This window comes from Phasianus colchicus, chromosome 4 (assembly GCF_987193195.1).
Source record: "Phasianus colchicus chromosome 4, bPhaCol1.hap1.1, whole genome shotgun sequence".
Lineage (NCBI taxonomy): Eukaryota > Metazoa > Chordata > Aves > Galliformes > Phasianidae > Phasianus > Phasianus colchicus.
This window is the reverse complement of record NC_143439.1, coordinates 41,189,846-41,213,488: the sequence shown is the minus strand read 5'-3', so window position 1 is coordinate 41,213,488 and position 23,643 is coordinate 41,189,846. Positions and strand designations below refer to the sequence as shown.

The window sequence follows — 23,643 nt, the reverse complement described above, 5'->3', positions numbered from 1 at the left end:
AGCAGGCTTATTGAGTTGTGCAGGTAAAAATGTGTAATGATGTCTCATACTTGTTTATGCAGAGGGGGGAAAAAAACTTAGTATTTCAAAAGCTATAGGGAAAGCAAATCCAGTTCAGTATATCTAAAATATAGTGTTTCATCAACCTGCATTGTTTTGCAGTAAATAATAGGTGTAGTTGGTTTGAGGCACTTTGGAAAACAGATTGACAATACCTCTTGGAAAGACTTTCCAAATGGAGGTCAGTGCCCTGATTTAATTCCCCCTACAGTAGTTATCACCACTATTCCGACAGTGGAAAATCTTGCCTTCATCTTAGCCTTTACCTGACTTAATCAGGATTCTGCATTGAGTACAAGCCTGCAGTACAGTTCTGGCTGATGGGGCTCTGTGAGAGGCATTTCTCATAAGTTTCACCAAGAAATACAGATTCTGAATGTCTATGGGCCAGTGAGCTGTTCATCTGTCACTGATATGGTGTGATCAATGAGTCAGAATGAATTGGGCTGAGTGATCATGATCATTTCTCTTGAGACAGCTTCTGGCTGTGACAGGTTACATGCTGCCCAAGTGTACATGCTTCTTTCTAGTTCTGTTGCAGACAAAGAGACGTGAACATCAAAGTGCAGCATAAACCTGGCCTTATTTCTACTGTGTTTTTGACTGTTGTTCTTAGATCTTGTTTTTCTAATGAAGAGAGATTGAGAGGATAAACAATTTGCCAACTACATAGAAATATCCTGCAGGCTGGCACGTGCCTCAGATCAGTGCAGCATTTTTGTGAACGGATAATCTCTTCAGCTGCCTTCTTCTGCCATGGCATAAAACCATCTTCACATTTGTGCAGGCTTAGCATGGATTTTATCTAGAAGTGTAAGTCACTTGGTATTCTGTCCTAGGAAACCATCTGAAAATTAAAGGGTATCACTGTTGGCCTTTACGCTTGCTGTGCCAACAGTATTTCTAATTAAAATTCAGTAACAGGAATTATTGATATTTAACTTGAAGTCCAGTTAGACAAGTAGGTGAATGGGAGTTGTCGCCCCTTTGTTATGCCCTGCTTATGTGAGCACTTGTGGCTTATACCAGTATATAAAGGAATAAAGAATCTAGAAGCGGGTAAGTCATTGCTAAATGCTCTTTCTAATGTATTTTGGAATCTACTGGAATCAATGGAAATTCTTTCCGTGCCTGAGAAAACTTGGGCTCATATGGGCCTGCTGTGAGCTGTGATTGTAAACATGCAGGCTGCATTTACCAGTGTAGTGGTTCTGCATTATTCACAGCCTCATGTCATGGGATTATAATCTATGTCTACAGCAATATGATCTGGAGGTGGCTTTATTGATAGCTATACTAATTTTGAATTTATTTATTTATTTATTTATTTAAAAATAAGAGGCTTTTGTACAGTTGGTACTTGAGGCTTTTTCTTTGCATTTTACTGATTGTTGCCAGTTAATTTCTGGCGCTGGATTAAATGGGTGTGAAATTTTGTGTGAATACTCCTGTAGCATCTGTTGGGTTTTGGCACAGTCTCACATCTGAAAAAAACTGAAGAAAGTGTCCATTCTCTTTTCATATGCAGCTTCTGTGCATAACTCATTTCCTGGCATGAGTGGCATCTTCCATTCACTGGGCATGGTGTGAGATGCCCAGTGATTTCAGAGAGCTGGCAGTGAATTCGGGATGGTCAGAAGTTGTCTTTTGCAACCATATGGTGTGGAGTCACATGGGTGCTTGGGCTCTAGGTTTGACTTGTGTTGGTAAGCAAGGAGCTTGAGCGTTTGGATAGCACTGGGAGCATTGAATTCTCCTTTACCTAGGTGAAGAGTTGCATGCGTTTCTCACTTGACGGGTTCTCTCGATAAACTGCTGCGAGATATGCCTTTTAAAATCCATCTAAAAAAAACCCACCTAAGTATAGTAGCGAAAATCCACCCAACCCAAGCAAGCCCAACAGCACATGTACATACATGGCTTTGTGGAATAAATATTGCATAGCTTCTGCCATTGAAACCCACAATTGTTAAACCATCGCAGTGCATGATCGTACACAGTGAAAGAGGCTGGAATTGTTTCCTTTGTACTCCTGCAGCTGAAAGGCAGTCAGTGATTGTGTTGGGGCCAGAGCCAGGAACAAGGGCTCTTCACCAGTACATGCTGGTACAGACACAGCTTCTGTGTGTGAGTAAGAAAAAGGACAAATCACAGGATAAGTGAAAGCACTGAATTTTTTATTTGTTTACCTCTAGGTACCATGAGTCTGACATTAATAGGCAAGACCAGTGAATGAGCAGCAGTACATTGCATTCAAACCTGCCTCTGCGGAGCACCAAAAATGGAGCTAGATTTATTTCTTAATCCTACAGTCAGTGCACTAGCCTGGACTTGCTGCATCTTGTACTGTCCCTAATTTAGTAGTACATTGTTATGCAGTTAGGGGGGTGTGAGGAAAGAGTCATTGTGTAGTACCACTTTTACATCATCATAGGACTACAACATGCACATTCTACTATGTGGCCCAAGCAACAAGAATACAAGTAGAACAGTTACGGGTAGAGACAGGTTCATGTTAACACCACCTATGAATTTTTAGAAATCGTTTTGGATGGGTACCTACAGCTGTTCATCAATTTGTGTGGGGACATTACACGCATGCACAAGTGATACAGTGGAAAACATAGCAGGAGCGACAGCAGGACAAAGGATGAAGGTGGAATCTGTGATGAATGCAATGAAAACAAGACCTTCCTCAGCTTTCTACAGCAAGTCTCTGCTCTGTTAGCGAGGCCTGTTGGGCAACAGTTTTGTTCTCATGGCTGCGGAGTTTTGATACAACTTCTAGGAACGCCATGTTCTGCACTTCCTTTTGGAGAGATTCTGGAAAAGAAACAGTAGAAGAAACAGTGCTTCGTATGAGATGGGCAAAGTGTAGTATGAGGCACTTAGGAAAGTGTCAGCACTGTACTCACCGTATACACATAAGCCCATAAATGTCATCTTTTTATTTACTGTTCTGAATTGCTTTTAAGAATTGATGAAGTCTCTGAAGCCTTGGACTTGCCCAGACCCCAGAGATTTCAGCTAGAGATCAAGGATGAATTTTCTGCATAGCAATTACAAAAATACACCTGGGATGCCTTTCAAAAAAGACGCTTAAGAAGTTTTTTAATTGAATGTTTTTGTTTGATTCCTTAAACTATTTTGATGGAGTGAACAAGTTTGCCTGAAGGGCTCACTGCATAGCTCATTTGTTTCAAATAATCTCTGGTTGGTTGTGTGAAGAGTGTGAAGAGGATATGTCACCACCTGGTCACTGGTAGCTGCCCATTTATAGTTCAGCTCTGAACTTGTCACAAGTACAACGCATCAGGTAACATTGTGCGTATGTATACAGCATTTATATTTGACTTGAAACTTTGAGACTGTTTCATAGTTCTCATCCTGGATAGCACTCTTCTTGATGTCAAAAAGGAAAGGTTGGGAACAATACTCAAAACTGATGCAATTCATTTATTTTTTTTTTTAAAGTAGGGAGCTTACTCAAAGCCCTATGCTCTGGACTTCCCACAGTTAAAGAGCCAAAGCAGCTGGTTTTGTTTGTCCTGTTCAGTCCATTCTAATGAACTCACTCAGCAACAAACACCTACATGTATTTTTTTTGCTTCCCAGGTGCTGTTAGGAGCTTAATCCCTGAGCTTCCCAAAAAAGAATCCCAACCAGCTGTTTCAGATTAACTATGCTATATATGCTATGCATATTTAAGGCTTTTCCTTACAGCTCACTTGGGCATTTCTTTCCCTTCCTACTTTCTTGTTCACATGTTTTCACTTTTTTTTTTTTCCTTGTAGTTATCCCTGTCTTTGTGTGTTGGGAACTCTCACACTGCTGTGTACCTGGAAACCACTATATATTCAGCAGTGTCAGTGAAGCTGTTGGGTACTTAGGCTGTGTAGGCACTTTCATTCCCCTTTCTAAGGTATCATCAAGCTTAAGCAGTGTTACTGAACTGCCTTTTAGGAGCTTGCTGTGATTTAGTTGTGCTCTGCACATTTCTGCGACCATTGCACACAAGTCACTGCACTAGCTAGGAATACTCTGCTTTTGCTTATTCCTTAGGTTACACGCTTCCATTGTCCACTGCCCTCATTCTTGCCTCTTCTCACCCATTCACTCAGTTGCAACAGCAACTTCAGGTGGCAAAAATCATGTATTTATGCATGTCTATTTTCTGCTAACACAGCTGTTGGCAGTATCAAGTACTGTCCTATAACTAAGGACAGTAACAAGAGTGGACACTGGAGAATTAAACTTACTAATAATTGAAACAGTACAACCACTTTCTAGCTTTTACATAACTATGGCTACACTGGCCTGTTTATGATAAAACATGGAAACTTGTAAATGAAAAATGTGGAGACTGGGGAAAATGTTAGAGGCAACAGAGCTGGAAGAGATATGTTTCATATTTTCACATGCAAGAGTGGACTTCGCTCTTTGTGATTTCACTTCTCTGATTAAAATCAATTGGTAAACAAAACTTAATACTAGAGTTGCTCAGTTGTTGCTCTTATATACTGGCTATTTTTACACGGGTCTATTCATGAGGAAGCAGGGCTGAACATTGGGGCAGCTCTGAATTCTTCACAGCTGTGCACTGCAATAAAGTACTGTCTGCTCCCTGGGAGAATGCCAAGATGCCCAACGTCTAGGCAAAGCTTTACAGTGTGGTGGCAGACCGATCTCTGCCACTTGGATAACCCTGGAAAAATAAGGGAAGACTGCTCCCTTATTCTGGTGGAAGAGGGAGACAGTTATTTGACTTTAAATAATGCTGTTGGTCAATCTTGCAGGTGACAGGACTCGGAGAAGTGAAAATGCAAGCGTCAGGCAGAATTTCTGAGGTGATTATTTTTGTTGTCAGTGCACACAAGAACATCAAGTGAGTAAAAGAAACGTAGCCACTTCTTGAATCCTTAGTTGAAGATCAAATTTCCTTGTGATATCCTGCTCCATTCCCTGTATCACCATTTCCAGAAGTTGCATATGTTGGAGCACCTCCTGTTCATCATCCAAAACAACCACAAACAGTTGTGCCTGGAGCGTGCTTGGGCTGCCAAGGGAAGAACCCTTCCTAGCAAGGTGAGTGAGGATCCCTCCTAGTGCAGGACTACATCTACATGTTGTACTAAGTTCTCATTTGTATGTGTCCCTGCAAGTATTCCTTGTCTTTTTTTTTATCTTCCTGCAATTCTTGTAGGAATTTAAAGTCAAAAAGTACCTTGCAAACTTCTCTTTCACCTAATTTTACTTGAGTAAGTTAGAGAAAAACAACAAAGGAGCCATTATGTGTCAGTTACAGGGAACTTATAGCTAAAGGTGAAAATTAACTTGTAATCTGCATGCTTGCACAAAGAGCCCAATACCATACAGTTTAAAATGTCTTTCATCTTTTTCCTGTCAAATTTCCAGATAGCTCAAACTTCTGGGAGCTATCTGCATCCTGCAGAAGCCAGAATCTGATTTCTGTAGTTAATATCCAAAACAGAATTAACAGCTTCTTTTTCTTGAGTCTATAAATAAAGTGTCACAGTAAACTGAGCCGTTCTGTGCACATTCATAGTGAACAGGGAACCAATCTCAGTGTATTTGGACGTGTCCTATGTTTAGTCTACAAAAAGATTAATTATATAAATGTTTTAGGAAAGCAGTCCCTCTCAAATACTCACCAGATCCTGTAAGGGCACAGACCAGCACCATGGAGTTGTATTTTATTTCTGGAGCACTCCTGTCATCTGATAGCAGTCTGTATAGAATCTGAACAAGCTGAGCATTTTCAAGATCCTTTTCAGCAGTGACTGAAATACAAGTGAAAGCTTGTGAAAGTGGAATTGGTGCTTCATTTGATACTTTTGTGTTTTATGGAAGCATGGATCTCTAACTGTAGTGAAACTGGTGCTGTGGTAGAACATGTTAGATGGCATGGAGATAGGAATCACAGCTCTTGCTATAAAAATGCAAAATAACCTATCTGCTTGAAAAGACAATCACTATGTTCAATGATAAAATCCAATCTTAAATGTGCAGTGAGCTAATAGAAAATCTAGCTACTTAAGCCAACACCTGCAACATTTAAGCATGGAAGACTTCTACTGCCTGAATTTCCCTTTAGAAAGTTTGTCTGAGTTTAATATAGACAGTGAAATTCTTGACTCCATGGTAGGAAAACTCAAGGTCTATTAAGACTGTGAAAGGCTTTGCAAAATCAGAGTATGATTTTTTTCCTTCGTAGTTTTCTAGGAAACATACTGAATTCAGGCTTGAAACCTTTAGATGTCTGGAGGATTAGAAGACTCATGTGAATATCATTTCCTTTCAGTCAAAAAAAAAAAAAAAAAAAAAATTCTCTGATGCATTACTGGCAGTGATTTGGAAGCTGAATGTAGCATTCTGTGGGTACGCAATGAGAGATGAAATCGAGAACAAAAGTATGTAATACTTGTTTAGTTCAAGATATTAATTAATAAGCAAACAAACAGGACAAAGCCCCCACTGGGCATTTACTCTTCTTTGTTTGGTAATCTGAGTTAGGGGAGATTTAAGTTACTTGTTAGGAGGCAATTCTTTATTCAGAGGGTGGTGAGGCACTGGAACAGGTTGCCCAGAGAAGTTATGTATTCCACATCTTTGGAGGTGTTCAAAGCCAAGTTGGATGGGATCCTGGGCAGCCTGATCTAGTGGTTTACAGCCCTGCCCATGGCAGGAGGGGGTGGAAGTGGTTATCTTTAAGATACCTTCCAACCTATGCTATTCTATGAAGCTGAGGCATGTAACCATCTCTGCCTTCATATGGCAACTCTAGCATCTATTTCCATCTATTGTGGAATTTAACATATTTGGGGGCCTCATCTACCTCTATACGTATTCTTTAGCTCCCACTAATGAGGTAAGTGAAAGCTTTACTTTGATAAGCCCTTTCAAGAGGGGATTGGTCATTTCAGTGTACACAGGCCTCAGTCACATAGTTTCCACTCTAAATTACTATTAGATTTTATCTGAAATCTCATGGAGGTTGTTCTAGATTCTGTGATCACCTATCAGAGAAGTAGATATAGTATAACCAGCAAACTTCAATTTTCTGCATAAACTTATTTCTTGCCTATTTCTTTGCATGAATTGCCGTGTATTTCCATGCAACGAAAAAGGAGATGGAAGCAGCAGCCTGTTCTACATTGCAAAATAAACTCACAGGACACTCCCTGTAGGGTTTCTTTTGAGCTGTGCTCAGGCAGAGTTAGCTAAGGGGATACTCACCTAACTCTAAAGCTGCTATTAGTGCCAGTGCAACGAGAGCTTCGTTTTGCATTATTACATGTTCGCTGGTTGCCATGGTTACTAAATGCTTGATGCCACCGCTCTGTACAATCGTCCTAATTACATCCTAAAATAAATGGCACAGTAATGAAAAAATTCTGCATTACATACAAAGTTTAAACATTTTATACATTACATATTGCATTTAAACAAAGTTATCGTGGTAAGGATACCCATTGCTTATATGCACATTTAATCACGTTACATGTAAACGTATGTGCATGTGAACCTACAAATAATCTGCCGTTAACTCGGCAATTATAATATAGAACTTATTCAACCAAGCCAGTTAACCATATTTAAGAGACATATTTTTCCAAGTTACCATCTATAACTTCAGTTCTTATGGCAGATGGTTAGTTGCCTAACAGTGAGTACCCTTTGCTGTGTTTGAACTTAGCTGGTGTTCAAAATTTATTAATTTTTCCCTTTATGTTGTCATGTTGAGGGCAGCTTATCAAACCCACCCAAAAAATTCTGTAATTGAGATAAGGAAATACAAGAATACAGTTTAATAATGTTGGCATCCAGATGTCTTCATCTCTCCATGGATTTTTAGTTTCTTCCAGAAGTTCAGAGAGGTGAGATCACAAATATATCTTCTACTTAATAGAAATTGTATACTAGAATTTAGAATTAGGTAGAAATATGAATAATGTTCTCTTGAAATATTGTAGATTTATGCTTCAAATATGAGGCAGGTTAGGAAAGGACAGTTATGAGATACTGATGAGTCAGTTTTTGTTCTAAAGCCAGCAATTAAAATGGACTGTTGACTAAGATCTAGGAAATAAAAATGCTGGGTGGGTTAAGTGACTTTAAACAGTTTAAATATATGCAAGCAGGATTCTCTTTTCAAGTTCAAAATTTGATCTGCATTACATATGTAATGAAGGGTGAATAAAAATCTCTGGTGTATGCATTTTGATTACTTGTATGCTATCATTAAAAAGCTAGTTTGCACATAAAGCAAATTTTCATCATTATGTGCACAAAAAATACTTGAAAATTGTTTTCCTGGAAGTCAGGTAACTTTGCATGCCAAGGAGCAACTCTCCAAGAAAATGTGGTTTGCCTTTTTAATTTATTTTTTTATTTGTTCTGTGGATGCAATGATTTGAAGCAGTAGTTGTTTCTTGAAATAAGAATCCAATTTAAATTTATAAGCCCACTGAATTTCCATTTAAAGCACATGTCCCTTTCCAATTCCAACCACAAGCCCAGCTCATTAACTGATATGTGTGTTTAGAATAATTTGTTTCAGTGTTTGCACAGACTGTGTGGTGACATTCTTTGTGCAAGGAAAAAGACACAATATGATCACAACCTTGAAAATTGAAATACTTATGATCACATTGAAGATACTTGAAGATCCTTGTGGCACAAGTTACAACCTATTGACTCAAGAATTTGTCATTCAGAAAAAAACGTTTTTAAATTGTGTCACGTCTGCAAGTATGTAAGTAGTTCTATATTTTTTCCTACTTGCAAGGATAGTTCTTCTCACTTGTGATTTTTTCTGGTGGAACTCCAAAGTGACTTTGAGACTTCTTGGAGTACTCTGGGAGCTGCTAATTTCTGTTTGACTTTGTGGGGAATTTTGGCTATCTGTCTTGACATCAAAATTTTAATGACTGTAGTTGAACACTGCCTTCAAAATGGCAGTGCCAAGCAGGTAAGAGGTGATAAGTCAGCTGAGTCAGGTTTGGGTGCTCGTGCAACTTAACAAAGGAAGTATGTACTTCTGAGTTAGAACAGTAGTTCCTAAACCAATGCTGCCTTTCTCAATATTAGCCCAAGTACTATGAAATAAAATATGATTTCAAATCTAATGTGTGCTATGGAACCAGTTATGTCCATAATCCAAACCTAGAGGGCAGTAAATGCATTAAAAGAAAACCAGCAACCTTCTCAGGCTGTTTTCTTCTACCAAAGAAGTTTCTCCTGTAAGTACCTAAACCACGAAGAAATTAAACTGTGATAATTCCATTAAGTGCCATCTTAATATCTATTTCAAGCCATTAATTGTGTCTCTGCATTTAGGATTAAATTCTGTTTTCTTGTAGAGAGTATTAATAACCTTGCATCTGTGCCTTCTTACACCATCTACACATGGCATATTGTAGGTGGTACAAGGGGAAGGAATAGAATTTGAAGTGGGAAAACTGGACATAGATTGAAACTGAAAATCAAAAACTGGACATAAAATGGAGAATGAGCACTAGCAGGAGACAGTAATCTAGAAATCAGAGAAGGTTTAGGTCTCTGTAAGTCCTATTGATTTGTTTTTGTGGAGACATGGCAGATTGTTTTTCACTTTGCAAACACCATGAACAAATGAAGAAGTCACTGTTGGTCTGAGTTCTCCACATCACGCTACTTACTTTTAAGCTCAGTCACGATGCAACCTAGGTTCGTATCAGTGAGCTCGGCCAATGAAGTCAGAGCCTGGAGTAGATTGGTTGTAGGGGAGGTGCATGTGTTCTTTCTAAGGCTCTGTTTCATCTAATCTTCCCCCTGAGCAAAGACTGAAGACTTGGATGTGCTTGGATCTTATAACTTGGTTAACTCTTAACTGTTTATGTATAAGTTGATACACAGGTAATGGGTGAGACAAAACTTACTGGTCACAGTTTCTCTTAATGTCATACCTTGTACCATGTACAGGCGAGCTTCTGATAGAATTCAGAGAAGAGGATCATTTCTAATAGTCTGTTAAAATCTTAAAACTCTGAAACACCACATAAAAGAGCAGCCTATTTCTGGATCTCAGTAATTTGATACATATCTATATAGCAACATCATCATAACTGAATGTAATGACTCTTTATAAGTTATCATTAAGTAGAAAATATGGCACGCTGAATTTCTGCTGGATACAGAGCAAATGCTAACACGTTGAGACTTAACTGTATGCACTCTAACAGTGTTCCTTGACTGGCTTCTGTATTTTTTTAGCTACATAGTTCCAGTGAGTGTTTAAACCTGGTGCTTCTGTCGAAGTGGCAGGTCCTGGAGGCTGAGAGGATATGAAATAGGAAATCAACCAATTTAACTCTCAACAAGACTTAGATACCAGAGGCTTTGGCTGCCAACAGCATGAAGTGCAGAGGTAACTCTTCGTTTTTACAAGCTGAGCTTTTTCACCACTAACTTACTTTAGATTTGCTGTGTCGTATAAGTGCAGAAAGTAGTCTGTTTGATTCTCCCATCACACCTGCATGATCCTTTGCTTCACACCACTCCACCAATCGTTCCACCAGTTTTGCATTTTTTCCCAGTTGTTCAGCTGCTTCTGCTACATATTGCCAGAGCCAACAACACAACAGAGAAGTTGTCATTTTTTAAGCAAGCACTAGAAAAATAAGCTGAAAGTTACTTACTAAAAGGAGTTTAAGTAGAAATTTGCCAGCTTGTACTGTGTGAAAAATCTAAGTTGGATGGAAGCAATTAAAGCCAGTCAAAATGGACACAAATATCAGAAACACTCATACCCAGTTCCCAAGTAAAACTCAGTTAACTCAGCCCAGTTTGAACTTTATGCATTGACTAACAGCAGAGAAAATACAGGTAATGCCACAATCCAGTTGAACTAGTTAAAAAATTTAAAGGACCACTGTCATCAGTTAAATCTTGTACGTGATAGGTTGCATAAGTTTCTTCAATGAATTTCTATTCATAGAAATAGAATAGCTAATAGGTGTGGTAAACTACAATGTTCTGAGGTTGCTTTTGATTTCCTTTTTTCCCCCAGAAATCTGCTGCTGCACAAGGTTGAAAACAATTTGGTGATTTATTTCATTAATAACTTAACAGATATTAATTTCAAAAATACACATTCTAGGTACAGAATAAGCTGCAGAACTGAAAGGTGTTTGGTCATTTTGAAATTGCAACTTATCATTTAGTAAGTGTATTAGTAGTTCCAAGAAGCTCAGTACAGCTAGAAAATGCAGCAAGTGAACAGCAAAACTGGAGTGGTAGCTTACAACTCCCACACCTCAGTGCATTCTCACATTGTGACAGTGTAGGAGCGGTTTGAAATATGAAAGTAAATAAGCATTTGACATCTATTCTGAGGGCCCTTGTACTCAGATTGGGAGTTCTGAGTGGAAAAAAAACAACCCACATTTTTCTCTCCCTTTGTAGATGTATTTATTCCAAAACTTGAGGAATAAAACAAACAAACAAAAATCCTCTGCTTCTCTTGTGTAAGAGTTTTAGCAGTATATCACAGACTAAACCAAAGTGAATCACTTAACATAGAGAACAGTTTATTTTTACCTTGTGCATCTATTAACATTCGTAATGTTCCCAGCAGCTTGAACTGAACAGGGGGCATCTCCGATCTGAGAAATTTCAATACTGCTTCTGCAACGCCAGCTGATAGCATCTTAGCCTTATTTACAACTGCATGAATAAAGAACAGGAATGATCTGGAGAACATTTTTGGAAGATGCATTTTATTTCCAAGACAGACTTGGTGCAGTTTTTCAGACAGTTTGAAAAATAGCTTGTGAACACAGACTTCAGGAACACGAGTGTGTGCTGACAATGCTGTGTTGTACGAAAGATGTTGTGGTTGCTGAGACACACGTGTGAAATGAAGTGCCTTATCCCAGCATGCACTTGTAACCTCCAGTGTTCACTGTAAACATGGAAACCAGACTTCCCCACCACATCTTAGGAAAGGAGTCCTCCACAAAATGAACCAAGCAGAAGCCCAGGCCAGTACTTACCTACACCCCAAAATATGGGGATACTTCTCTGAGTCCCAACAACACTTTTCTCTTTCATATAGGAAAGGGAACTAAAGCATCCAATTAGCAGAGTGACCTCTCCCCACTTGCAATATTCAATACAAGCAACACTGTGGCCTGCCCGAGCTCTCCTTCATCCTTATCACTAGTCTAAGTTCTCTGCTTCCATGGAGCTCCCTGAAATCTATGTAAGGTGCAAACTTGATCCAATATTATAGTTAAAAAATGTTTATTTCTTTTCAGAGTAGCATTTAGCAAGCAGTTCATCAATGGGGCCATTTACTCCTTACTCATTTTTCTATATTGACATTCATTAAGTCCTGTGTAGGTCTCTGGCTGATATTCTTGAGCACAGGCTACAGGGAAGCTTTCGAACTGATGCAAGCTAACAGAATTACCTAAGCAAGGTAAGCAAATGGTGTAGCACAAAAGCTGCATGGGTTTAATATGTATGCACAATCATTTTTAGAAAGTTACTGTTTGTCAAAACTGAAAATAGTAAAATAAGGTTAAATGGATGAAAGAATTATTTTGTGGCTTTGTATTAGAAAGCATAAACAAGTATTGTAGATTTGTTTGGGTTTTATGTGCACATACTCTGCCTCTTATGTTTGCATAATCAAAAGTCACAAATGAAGTTATTAAAAATGACAAAATTAGCATTCAGTCCATTGCCTCCAAACAGTAACTAATCAGAACAGACCGGCTATTCTAACAGCTCACCTCCAGCTCTACCTTCTGAATAGTCAAAGCTTTAGGAAGTTAGAGGGGGATGCAGTGTTTCAATATATTCCTCACTGTTGTCTGGTGGGGACCTTGGGCTGTGAAAGAGAACTCAAGTGAAACAAAAACAAACAAACAAAAAGCAGTGCTCTGCCTTCCTGAGGCCTTGGCTCCCTGCCCTTTCCTTGGTGGGGATGAGACTGTGGATTCAAAGTGTCAAAAGATGGCTGATAGATCTGTGACGTACTTAAAAATGCTACTTACTATCACTTGCAAAAGCTATAAAGGCAAGACAACAGAATTTCTCCTTGGGTAGGTAGCAGCGCAAAGGGAGGCTTACCAGGAATAGCCAGGTTTCTGAGTGCGCTCAGAGCTGCATGTTGCACAGTTACATTTCCATCCTCCACATGTCTGTCTAGCAGATCCATCAGCTTTTGAACTATGCCATTATCCACCATATGGATACAGTTTCCGTCTGTGCAAGATGAGACAAGTCATTTGTGAATGAAAGATTTTGAATGCTTTTTAAGAACAGAAGTTTCAGTTGCCTGCTCCTTTCTAGATATTATTGTTGGAATGTTTGACCACCATTGTCAATGGGATTTGTGGTGCTCATGATAAATCTAGAACAGTGATAGAAGAAGTACTGCAGAAGGCAGAAATTCCCTATACATCTATTATAAATGTGAAACTTTTTTTTTTTTTTTTTTCATTATTATTTCTTAAAATAGATGTAATGCTTTTCAGGCTAGTGAAATATGAAATTACTGATGTTGCTATACAGTTTGCTTCCAGCTTTACAAGGGTGTACACCTTTTCTTTGTATCTGTACAGATGTAGCATGATAGAAGGGCACAGTTAAACACAAATAAGATACTCTGGAGTATTCTTACCATTTCTGGCAAAATTTGCAATAGCCAATGCTCCCGCAAGTTGTAGCTGATGGCTGTTGGAAGGAATCCATGAAAGTACTCTCTGGAACACACTGCCTTTTCCTCCTTCAAATAACTTTTGCATGGATTCATCTGGGATAAAAAGCAGATAGTCAGCAAGCCAAAGAAATGTTAGGGAAAATTATTTTCTTTATATTTGTCAAGCTCTACTACCTTTGCTGCAATCAGTCCAGTCCAGAATTCGATGACAGATGAAATCTAAGGTAACCTACTAAATGTTAAATGCCAGGTTCTTTAGGTTATTTGAAAATTGCTTAATAAGTAGTAACATTCAGCAGCCAAATGACAGATGTGTCTGCTGTTGCTTTGCAGAAGTGACACACTGTACTTACCTCCAAGCAGTAACAAAACCATAAGATCAGAAGCTGTTTTAAGCTCTGCAACATCATCCTCTTTGTCACTGTCGACAGTCTTCTGGACAATCTCAAGTAAGCACTCCACCAAGCCTGCTTCAACCAGCTGCAGTTTTATGACATCTGTGAAATAGCATGGATAGGAGGAGTCAACATTATAATTTAAAATACACCCATTGTACATACATGCAGAACAGCCAAAACTAGTAGCAATGTTAAGTGTTTCACTAAGAACTTGTGTAGCTAAAACCACACTTTTTTTTTATTGTGCATTCTTAGGGCCAACTTCCATCATAATTCAACTAGGAGGTGTGCACCCCCAGCTCTGGACTGCCCTTAGACCGCATTATGCACTGTAAAGCAGTGTGGAGCTGCTCTTCTCAAAATGAGCATATTTCTTTGCAGAAATTATCTGACATCTTGCTCCTCACACAGCACACTCATACAGGCTATGCTTGGGCTCTCCAAAGAATTTGGACTCAGTTGCAGAACCAACCTAGGAGTGCATCTTCTGTTTTGTGTACAGAAGAGCCACTGAATTCAATGAGACGTGCAAGTACAAAATACAGATTTTCTAAAAATGACATTTCAGAGCAAGCTTTCAGCTGAGCCAAGATTTTGGTCTCTTTTCCAAGGGCTTCAGGAGTACAAAAAGGCCAAATCCAGCAGTCTGGGCTGGGAGAGAAATTTGTTATGATAAAAAAAAAAAAAAAGCTGGAAACTGCTGAAGCAAGCTCATTCTCTGTTAAGCCTCACTTCTAGTAACTAAGGAAAGTGATGAATGGGTTGTTTAGGTAGCAGTATAAGATTTGGAAGCAATACTTTTTTCTGTCTCTAGAACACAATATTTAACCTTTTTTTTTTTTCCCTGTGAATTTAGAGCTGGATATCTCCCTCTTTATACATACATAATACATAATTCCCTTCCTGTTAAGTTAGAATGGCAAATCACCTGATGCTCTGCCAGCTCTTTTTATTACATGAAAGTGATTCCATTAGTTTTGCATCCTGACTTCAGAGAGCATAGTCTCAAAGATCAGCAGAAATGTAAATAATAGCCATTTATATGGACCTTTTCTGCATGAGATGGTGTAAGGAGCTTAGCTCAAGTTAAAATATTTTTAAAGGCCAAACCTGTGAAAGTAATTTTTTCATACAATTTACAAGCAACAGTTGGGTGAGGAAAAATGTCCCATCTCTTTGTTGAAGGATGTGCCTGATTCTGTCTATTTACTGCTGTTGCTCAGCTTTGTGTCTGAGTAAAATTGTTTCTCCCAGAGCAGTTGAAAACCAGCAGCAATCTAGTTATAGTATATCAAGGTGCTGTGACTTGAAGTAGAAGTTGCTACATCTGTGTCCTTAAAAAAGCAGAACAAAAACACCCGAACAGTAACACCCCTCCACCACCCAAACAAACAAGAAAACCCTCCTCAATCTACTCTGCCAATAGTTCATCTAGATGTTTTTGCCTAATGGTTGGTTGTCAATGATCTATAATCAAAAGCACCTAACAGCACTAGCGCAGTGGTCTCACACTCATTTAGGTATGCCTTGGCTTCACAGTGGAAGAGTTCAGTTGACTGCCTCATAGTGCAAGCAGCTGAGTTAGATTCAGTAACAGTAAACCTATCAAAGTTTACTGTGACTGTAAAACAGATAAAAATGAAGCTTTTGAAATGACATATGTTGAAGTCACAGAATGTTAGAGTAATTCTGTGTCAGTCTCCAAGGTTGGAACTTCTTAGAGCTGCTTCTAGTAATTATATAATAAATGAATGTATTTTGGCAAAATGTACATTTTCAGAACTGAAAATAAGGAATCCTATTTTACATATAACTTGCAATAAAAGACAAAGGACCTGCCAAAAGTAGACATTATTACATCTTCAAATTGAAGTCAAAATGTGTCTTGATTTATACTGAAAAGAGTAGGATGAAACTTAAATTTTCTGAGTCTACAATTATCTTCTAAGAATTTATTCCATTTCAGCAAGTTCTAATGCTGAGGTGATGAAGAAGTATAGAGCCATCAAATACTGTATCTTTCATACCCTGCTCCTCAGGTTAATTGATGTTTTGGTTTCCCTTAAGGGCAGATAGAAGGTTATACAAACGCCTGTGAATCTTTTCAGAGGAACGTGCTGGAGGGGTGGTCCTGCATGTGTCACTGTCATTCACTGCTCAAGCCAGACTACAAACTTCAGTCTCCTGAGGCTGATGATAATGTATTTCATCAAACACCAAACTCAGTGTAAATGATTTCCCAATGAAAAGTAAGCAAAGAATATCCTCCTAGCTCTGCAACTAACATGTCCCTTGCAAAAATATTTCCATAGGAAATTAAGCTGTTGGGGGGGGGGGGGGGGGGGGGTTCTGAGATCCCAGTAGATGATGTAGTGACTGATTTATTGGTGCTGCAACGGACTATGAACACTTCAGCCAATGGTTGTGCCTATTCTGTTGCTCCTCAGGACTTACGGAACTGTGGCAGCCTCTCATGAGCTTTCAGGGGGAAATGGAGCTCTCTGTATTTCACAGAGAAACCCGCTGGCTACTTCAGAGAAGTAACAATCAATAGTAAGTGCCACTGATTTTAAAAAGCAACTTATAAAGCAAATACATCATGCTCATAGGATAAGAATACAATGCTGAAGTGAGAGTAACAGCTCTGATGGGTATCTCTGATATTCACAGTATTCTGTAGATAAATGCTGTAAACTCTTCTATAAGAAAGAAAGAAAATCTGCTTTTGATAGTCCCACTGCAGGTAGGAGGAAATAAAATATAACATGCAGACTGAATCAGAGGTGGAATCAGTATCAGCAATTTGTAGGCCCCTGTCATGTGCTCAGACAGTTAAAATATTCACTTCTGCTGAAACTGTCATCACATAGATCAACCCTGAGGACTGCCAGACAAGGTTAGTCCCTGAGAGAGACAAACATATCCATTCTTCTTTCTTTTTTTCTTTTTTTTGTAAATTAAAAATACTGTAAGATAAAAAAAAATAAAAAATCAAATGCTCACCGTTTTCTGCTAGGGGAGCCAAAACTTCAAAGATCATCTCTTTTTTATCATGCTCTACTTGCTTCTTGAACAGTTTCACAAGCTCTTCAGCAATGTTTGTGTAGGCAAACTGCTCTTTGCTTGACTCTGCAAAGCAAAAGTTCTCTATCAAGTAAACAAACCAAATCAAAAGCTAGGATGATTTTTTTTCTCTCTTTTTACCAGGTTTACTCAGTGAGATGACTAATAATGCACTTCATAGGCAAGAACAATAGACTCATGTTTGTCACAACAAGGAAAAAAATAGTCTAATGCTTTAAAGCAAATGTACTGCCTTCAATTATGAATAAGGCTGTTCAAAAAGATCTATGTACATGATCAAGGCTGTTGGGGCTGTTTCTGCCCAAGAGAATGTAAAGGTAGCTATAGAAACAGTAACATTACAAAAATAAAGATGGTATTTTATTATCCCCAGCTTAAGAGGAAAACTAACAGATCGTATACTGTATTTTCCCTAGGAGAGATAAGAGTCATACTGAAAGTTTTAGTGTTTACATGGTCTTGTGACAGCGACATTTCCTTTAAAATCTGTGCATGGCTGTTGCAAGGCTGTTTCATACTGCACAGATAGCATAACACAGCTTTACAACTAGGCAAGGTGGCCACAAGGAGGTTATTCATCGGATTATGGTTTTTTATGTGTTGTGGATTCAACAGAAGCATCTGATTCTATTGCCTGTATCTGATTCCTCCTATCTGGCAGTTTTACAAGGGATGCAGATGGTGGGACTGGTGTTCTGCGTTCTCCAGTTGCCACCTCCTGAGGGCCATCTGTAATTAAATCTTCCAGCACCTTTGCTAACGCTCTAGTGGATGGTTAGAGATTATTTTAATGTAGAATTGATCAAGGACTGGGAAAAAGCATAAACTGCAGACCTACCCTCTATTGTGCACATCCCATTGTTGATTTTCAATATATATGACTGTAGTGCATATTCTAAGTGGATTTTTGACCTTTTTGGTATTTGAAAAGCACCACCACTCTCTCAATTGTGGTTTTTTTTTCGTCCTACTTTGACACAGTTTCATATAATGCTTCTCATGGGATCTGTAGAATGCAGTTGTCACTTTTAAGTGATGAAAGATGACAACCTGACAATAAAATTCCCTGAAGTTACATGGCAAAAATCAAATATTACAAATGCAGTGTGATTGGCTAAACTATTGCTTAAGGGAGATTTAAGTATTAAAAGCTAAATTAATTTTGTGTCAATCTTAAAGAACAAGCAGCTTTTCACCGTGCAGGAACAGGAATGGAAGCAGCTGCTTTAAGCTCCTTTCCCGTGTTTGTTGCCCAGCTGGCCAGTGCTGGCTGTTCCCAAAGAGGGAAAGAAAATGTAGTTCTCAGTATCATATTTAATATCTTTATGATTTTGTTGTGTTTTAGTAACAGAAGAATTTCAAGCAAAGGTTGTATTACATTTCTTTTTACTGTACAGACAGAATATGTTAGTGCTTGTCTTGAAGATCTGTGATCTATTCATTTCTTTGGTGCTAATGATGAATCTTTCTGTTGTTTTATTCTGCAAACTTTCCTTCTATGAATAAAGGCATTATGTGTGTGACCAGACTAGATGGGTACATAATATTCTCTCTGGTCTTCAAAACTATGAATGTAGGACAGTTTGAATAATTTCAGATCTTCAAATAATTCCAACTCACAGATATCTTTTTCCTATTCTGAACCACAGGATGTCCTTAGAAATGGAGGATGGTAATCCCAGCTGCTATATTATTACACTCTAGAGTAAATAAAAAAATGAATAAATAGGACTAAAATTTGACCAAATAGGTTTGTAAAAGATCAACACCAATGTAAAATACAAGTGATAAAACACAGGCCCTAACAACCTGTTGATTTACACCTTGTTGAATCCCAATAAAAACCTATTGGATTAAAGTATCATCAGAAACTTCAGATTAAATGAAGTAGTACACAAACTTGTTAAAAAACACAATCTCTGTCATGTACATGCAAGTATGTAGTCTAGCATATGTTAAAGTTCAGTGCCTAAAAGAATATTGTACAAACAGAGTTATGAACTGTGCCTGTTTCAGTTTCACTCAGTGAATTCCATGGGCAAATTTAATCCTGATAGAACTTTGTGGAGCTGCACCAGGATATATTATTTATATTATTAACAAATAATTCACTATAAATAGCAGTGTTCAGGAAATTTAGATGATTTAGAATGTGCCTAGTTGCGCTGAAGAACGTTAGTATAAAACAGAAAGTATACTAAGTACCCAAATAAATCTGAGTTACTGAAGGTAAAAGAGACAACTATGGATTTCAGAGGTAAGAAGCAGAAATTGCTTGCTTTAAATTTTGAATGTACCAGTAGGAATGCAATGAGGCAAGACTTCTGTTAATCATAAGAATGAACTTTAAAAAACTGGATCTAAGTTTGAGATGAATGTTGTGGACTTACCAAGTTCTGCTAAATTGCCAAAAGCAACAAGGCACATCTCTGTCAGAGCTGCATTTTGGCAATGAATACCCAACAATTTCACTAATGTAGGAATAACACCCATATTGATAAGCTGTGATTGCAGGGTATCTATGTAAAAAGAAAGCACAACAAAGAGTTAGTATTAGTGTCTATACTACTGTTATTTACATCAGAACAACATTTTTCACGCTGAGTAACTCCTAGGCTAAGCAGTATTAAAATGGCTGTCTCCTCTACTATTTTACACTAGGATTTGGTCCAGACATGGGATATGGACTCAGACTTCCCTTTTCCCCTGGCGATGGGTTATATTCTTGTAATTGTTCCCTCCTGCTCTGGTGGTAAGGTAAGTTAATTATGCAGCTAATGGTAACATTGTGGCTCCTAACATAGTTGGGTTTGAGTCTTAGCTGACTGAGACTAGCTGAGTAAAATAAAACAAAACTACGTCAGTGAGAAACTTATTTATTTAAAAGCATAGTTCTATCAACTGTTTTCCCTTAAAGATAAAAACTGGAAAATTAAAAGTAGAATGAATATAAACTGGCACTGAAATAAACATGAGAAGTTTTATAAACATAGGAAGTCACAATGTAGATTATGAGGAGCTTGAGAAAAAAGAAAGTTTAATAAAGACAAAAAATGGAAGGTTTAAGAAAAGTCCTTAGAAGCCATTCTGATAATTTCTTGCATAGGATGGAAGCTTATAGTATTTACAAGTAAGAAAGTTATTGCTCCTAGATGTCTGCAAATAGAAAGATGCTTTGATGGTTAGGCAGAAACATGATTGTTTTAAAGGATTATTTATAACCATATTTTATCTTGAACATTACCTATAACACAGCAAAGAAGAAAAACATTGTTTCACAGTTGAATAGAATGAAGCAGACGTGAACATACCAGATATTTAGTAGATTTCCTAAGTATCTCTTTTCCTCTATTTTTAGGCACTTCAACTACATTTTAATGTTGTACGATCCAAAGCCTAGTGAATTCAGCAGAATTCTATTTCTTCATTTAACTTTGGATCAAGACCTACAGGGGAGTTCTCTCTCTCTCTCTCTTTTTTTTTTTTTTTTTTCCTGAGCAGCTGAAATCAATTGGAGGTTTTATTTCTGTGGAATCAGAGCCACAGAAACTTCAGATTTTTATAGGAAGATAAAAACATCTTATAGCTGAAGTCTAGTGGACTTAGTATCATCTCATGTGCTCAGAAATCTCTTTATCTTCCAGATTCTGCCCTGTGTGTTTTGAAATTTTCATTAATAAAAATTATGAAAAGATTCTGGAATGTTTAGTTTATTTATATTTGGTATAATACATTCTTTGAATAATAATCAATTTGATGTACTAAATAAGTTAATGTCGCAGTTATTACAGGTTATTGGGGACGAACAGGAATTCTTATGGCATGATATCTTTAATAAAACTGTATTACTGACCAGTAACTGAATTTCCTTTTTTTTTTTTTTTTTTTTAGGGAGGGGATGTTACCTCTTCCATAGATTCATAATCTTTAGATAAATATATGAGAACACCATCTGAGACATCAAAGAGCTGTTGAAGTTGTCAAATTTCAGGTAAGTACAGATTGCACTAGCGCATGCATTGAATGCCATTTTACCTCCAGCAGATGTGTGAGTCACTACAACGCCTCCTATTTCATTCCAAACTCACTGTAAAGATCTAACTCTGAATCAAAAAACTGAGAGAGGGAACTGGAATGATTCTGTGGAGAAAATGTTTGTGTAGGAGAACTCAAGTTACTGGTAAATAATCTGTTTTTCTCCTTGATTTTTGATTGTCCCTTGCAGGTGCTTAAAAATTGTGAAGGAAAAATGGTAGTCATGGAGAGCAGGAGAACAAAGACACAAACGACGAATGCCATAGAAAATTATGTGAAAAGAAGTTGCTTCATTACTAGACTATGCTTCTATCTCTTTGAGTAATCTCTACGGGCTTCATTTAGCAAAGTGTTCTGACATCAGAAACATAAACTCTGTATTGTGAGTAGTGCTTTTTTTTTTTTTTTTTTTTTAACACAGTAGATAGAAAAAATCTAAGGGGCAAAAAGCAAATTATATCCATCCTTGAAAGGAAAAAGGAATCTTAAGAGCCAAATGGAAGGATATATTGTTTAAGAGAGCATGGAGCGCATGAGTTTAAAGGACTCCATTATTCCTAAAGAGGAATAAAGGAAAAAGAAAATATACCATCAAGGAATAATTGTACTAGGTCAAAAGTCACATATTGTATCTGACTCCATGCCATCTTTTTTTCCTGGTGTGGAAGAATAGCACCTGAGTATAGGACTAGCCTACAGCGTAGAAAAGCTTGAACAGGAATTGCCTTTTTTGGTAAAATCTGGGCTTAATATCGATGTCTTACCACAGTAAGCAGAAGGATATACTTTTTCCTCACAAAGACAGGACAACCTCATGAGTCACGAAGCCACGTGGGAGGCAAAACCTGGAATAACTGCGTAACCTCAGCTCTTCACTGCATGAAAGTGCTAGGGCCTTATTAGAGCAGGAGGCAACCTCAGGGGAAACATGCATCTGTCCTACAAGCAGCTGTCTGATGTAGGGCTGAACTAAAGCTCAAGGCCAGGCAACATCACGTCTCAGGATGAAACAGCATTTCTATCAGCTTCCTAAGCAGAGCTGGATGCATGCTGAACAGGAAGCATGAAAACCTGAATGCCTCTTCAGAATTTGACTTAAAGTCAGAAAAGAAACTCTCTCATTATATTGCTATCAAATATTGCACTGGAAAAATGCCTGTGTTTTCTTGGGGCTGAAAAGCACTGATAGTGATGCTGCACAGATGCATATACAGGTAGATAAAAGGCAATCAATACATGCGCCAGCACAAATAGTTACCTACCTAAAACTTGAATTTCAATGGCTCCGTGTCCTTCGATGACACACATGGAAACTCCAAAGAGTAAGATCTGAGGAGAATATCCCAAATTGAGAACTTTACTGGGGGCATTTGAATTCAAAATGCTGATTTAGGCTACTGCTTGATGTTGGACAAAATTTCAGAAAACATCCAGTCATCATGTTTCATTACTAAGTGATTATATCACTAAAGGAAAATCTACAAATAGGTGGCATAAGTTAATAACCTACAAAAACCTGCTTGCTATCATCGCATCAATTTAAGTAATTATATAGCAAATTATATTGCTACCTTAAAAAAAAAAAACAACCTCATTTTACATGCTTTAGGTTTCTTTGCATTTAAAGTATATTTAGATTTTGAAAGCACACTATACAGCAGTGATGAAATGAAACAAAAACTATGGCAAGCATGAAAATTAGCAAAGTTAAGTTTTAGAAGGAAGCATTGCTGAAATACTGCTATTAGACTATTATCATGGAGCAGTAAGTCTCCCTTTCATTCTTTGTGTATTGACATAGATTCTGCAGACAGTAAACAATGCAAGACAGTCCCCAGCCTTCATTCCAGTCACTGAGAGTTTTGTGATAATAGGAAAAGGTTGGCAGTTTTATGACTTAACATCATCACTTTACATCTTAAAAAGGCACTGAGTGAAATAGACAACCTCGACAGACTGAATTTTAATATGAAATGAAATGAGAAAGTAGTCTATAAACAGAATTATTTTTTCTCTGTTGTTTCACACGTGCATACTGTAGCCAGTTGATTTCTGATCTATAATTTGACTACCTAAGAATCCAATTGACCTAATTCTCAACCACTTCTACATTTCTTTAAAAGTACTTTCATGGTCTGTTCTGCAAATCTCATGAGACAATTAGCTACTTTACAGATTAATCCCATTAACTTGTAACTAGTTTTAGCCTACAGGATTATGATAACTGCAGAATAACCATTTGTCACTAACTCTTTTATGTGGCTGTTTGCATATGATTATTAGTTGCTAGTTTTTCACTCTTTATCCAAGCCTGCTTTGCCTCTTGCTGTTAAG

The 23,643-nt window shown here is 37.8% G+C and overlaps 2 protein-coding genes and 2 long non-coding RNA genes across 9 annotated transcripts in view; 3 read left to right on the top strand and 1 right to left on the bottom strand.

Moving 5' to 3' along the window:
* TSPAN5 (tetraspanin 5) overlaps window positions 1–5,145 on the top strand; it is an 88,346-nt gene extending 83,201 nt beyond the window's left edge. The window contains exons 9-10 of one of the 2 annotated variants that reach the window (XM_090139312.1): window positions 4,857–4,945; window positions 5,041–5,145. The gene's annotated coding sequence lies outside the window, so the exon portion shown is untranslated. Of the gene's footprint in view, window positions 1–4,856 lie in introns of both variants that reach the window. The other variant, XM_031609143.2, reaches the window with a different exon arrangement.
* RAP1GDS1 (Rap1 GTPase-GDP dissociation stimulator 1) overlaps window positions 2,217–23,643 on the bottom strand; it is an 85,026-nt gene continuing 63,599 nt past the window's right edge. For all 5 annotated transcript variants that reach the window (XM_031609138.2, XM_031609140.2, XM_031609139.2 and 2 more), the window contains 10 exons: window positions 19,665–19,793; window positions 17,194–17,319; window positions 14,146–14,289; window positions 13,754–13,885; window positions 13,201–13,335; window positions 11,662–11,787; window positions 10,536–10,675; window positions 7,318–7,444; window positions 5,733–5,861; window positions 2,217–2,883 (listed from right to left, as the gene is read on the bottom strand). In XM_031609138.2, the coding sequence (XP_031464998.1) occupies window positions 2,756–2,883; window positions 5,733–5,861; window positions 7,318–7,444; window positions 10,536–10,675; window positions 11,662–11,787; window positions 13,201–13,335; window positions 13,754–13,885; window positions 14,146–14,289; window positions 17,194–17,319; window positions 19,665–19,793 (1,316 nt within the window). In that variant the 3' untranslated portion in view covers window positions 2,217–2,755. The remainder of the gene's footprint in view (window positions 2,884–5,732; window positions 5,862–7,317; window positions 7,445–10,535; window positions 10,676–11,661; window positions 11,788–13,200; window positions 13,336–13,753; window positions 13,886–14,145; window positions 14,290–17,193; window positions 17,320–19,664; window positions 19,794–23,643) is intronic.
* Window positions 7,453–12,913, top strand: LOC149918207 (uncharacterized). The gene is made up of 3 exons (XR_016466123.1): window positions 7,453–8,836; window positions 10,336–10,489; window positions 12,456–12,913. It is a non-coding gene; the product is annotated as an uncharacterized LOC149918207 (long non-coding RNA).
* LOC149918206 (uncharacterized) lies at window positions 14,300–22,064 on the top strand. Its single transcript, XR_016466120.1, has 3 exons — window positions 14,300–16,439; window positions 16,638–16,743; window positions 19,936–22,064. It is a non-coding gene; the product is annotated as an uncharacterized LOC149918206 (long non-coding RNA).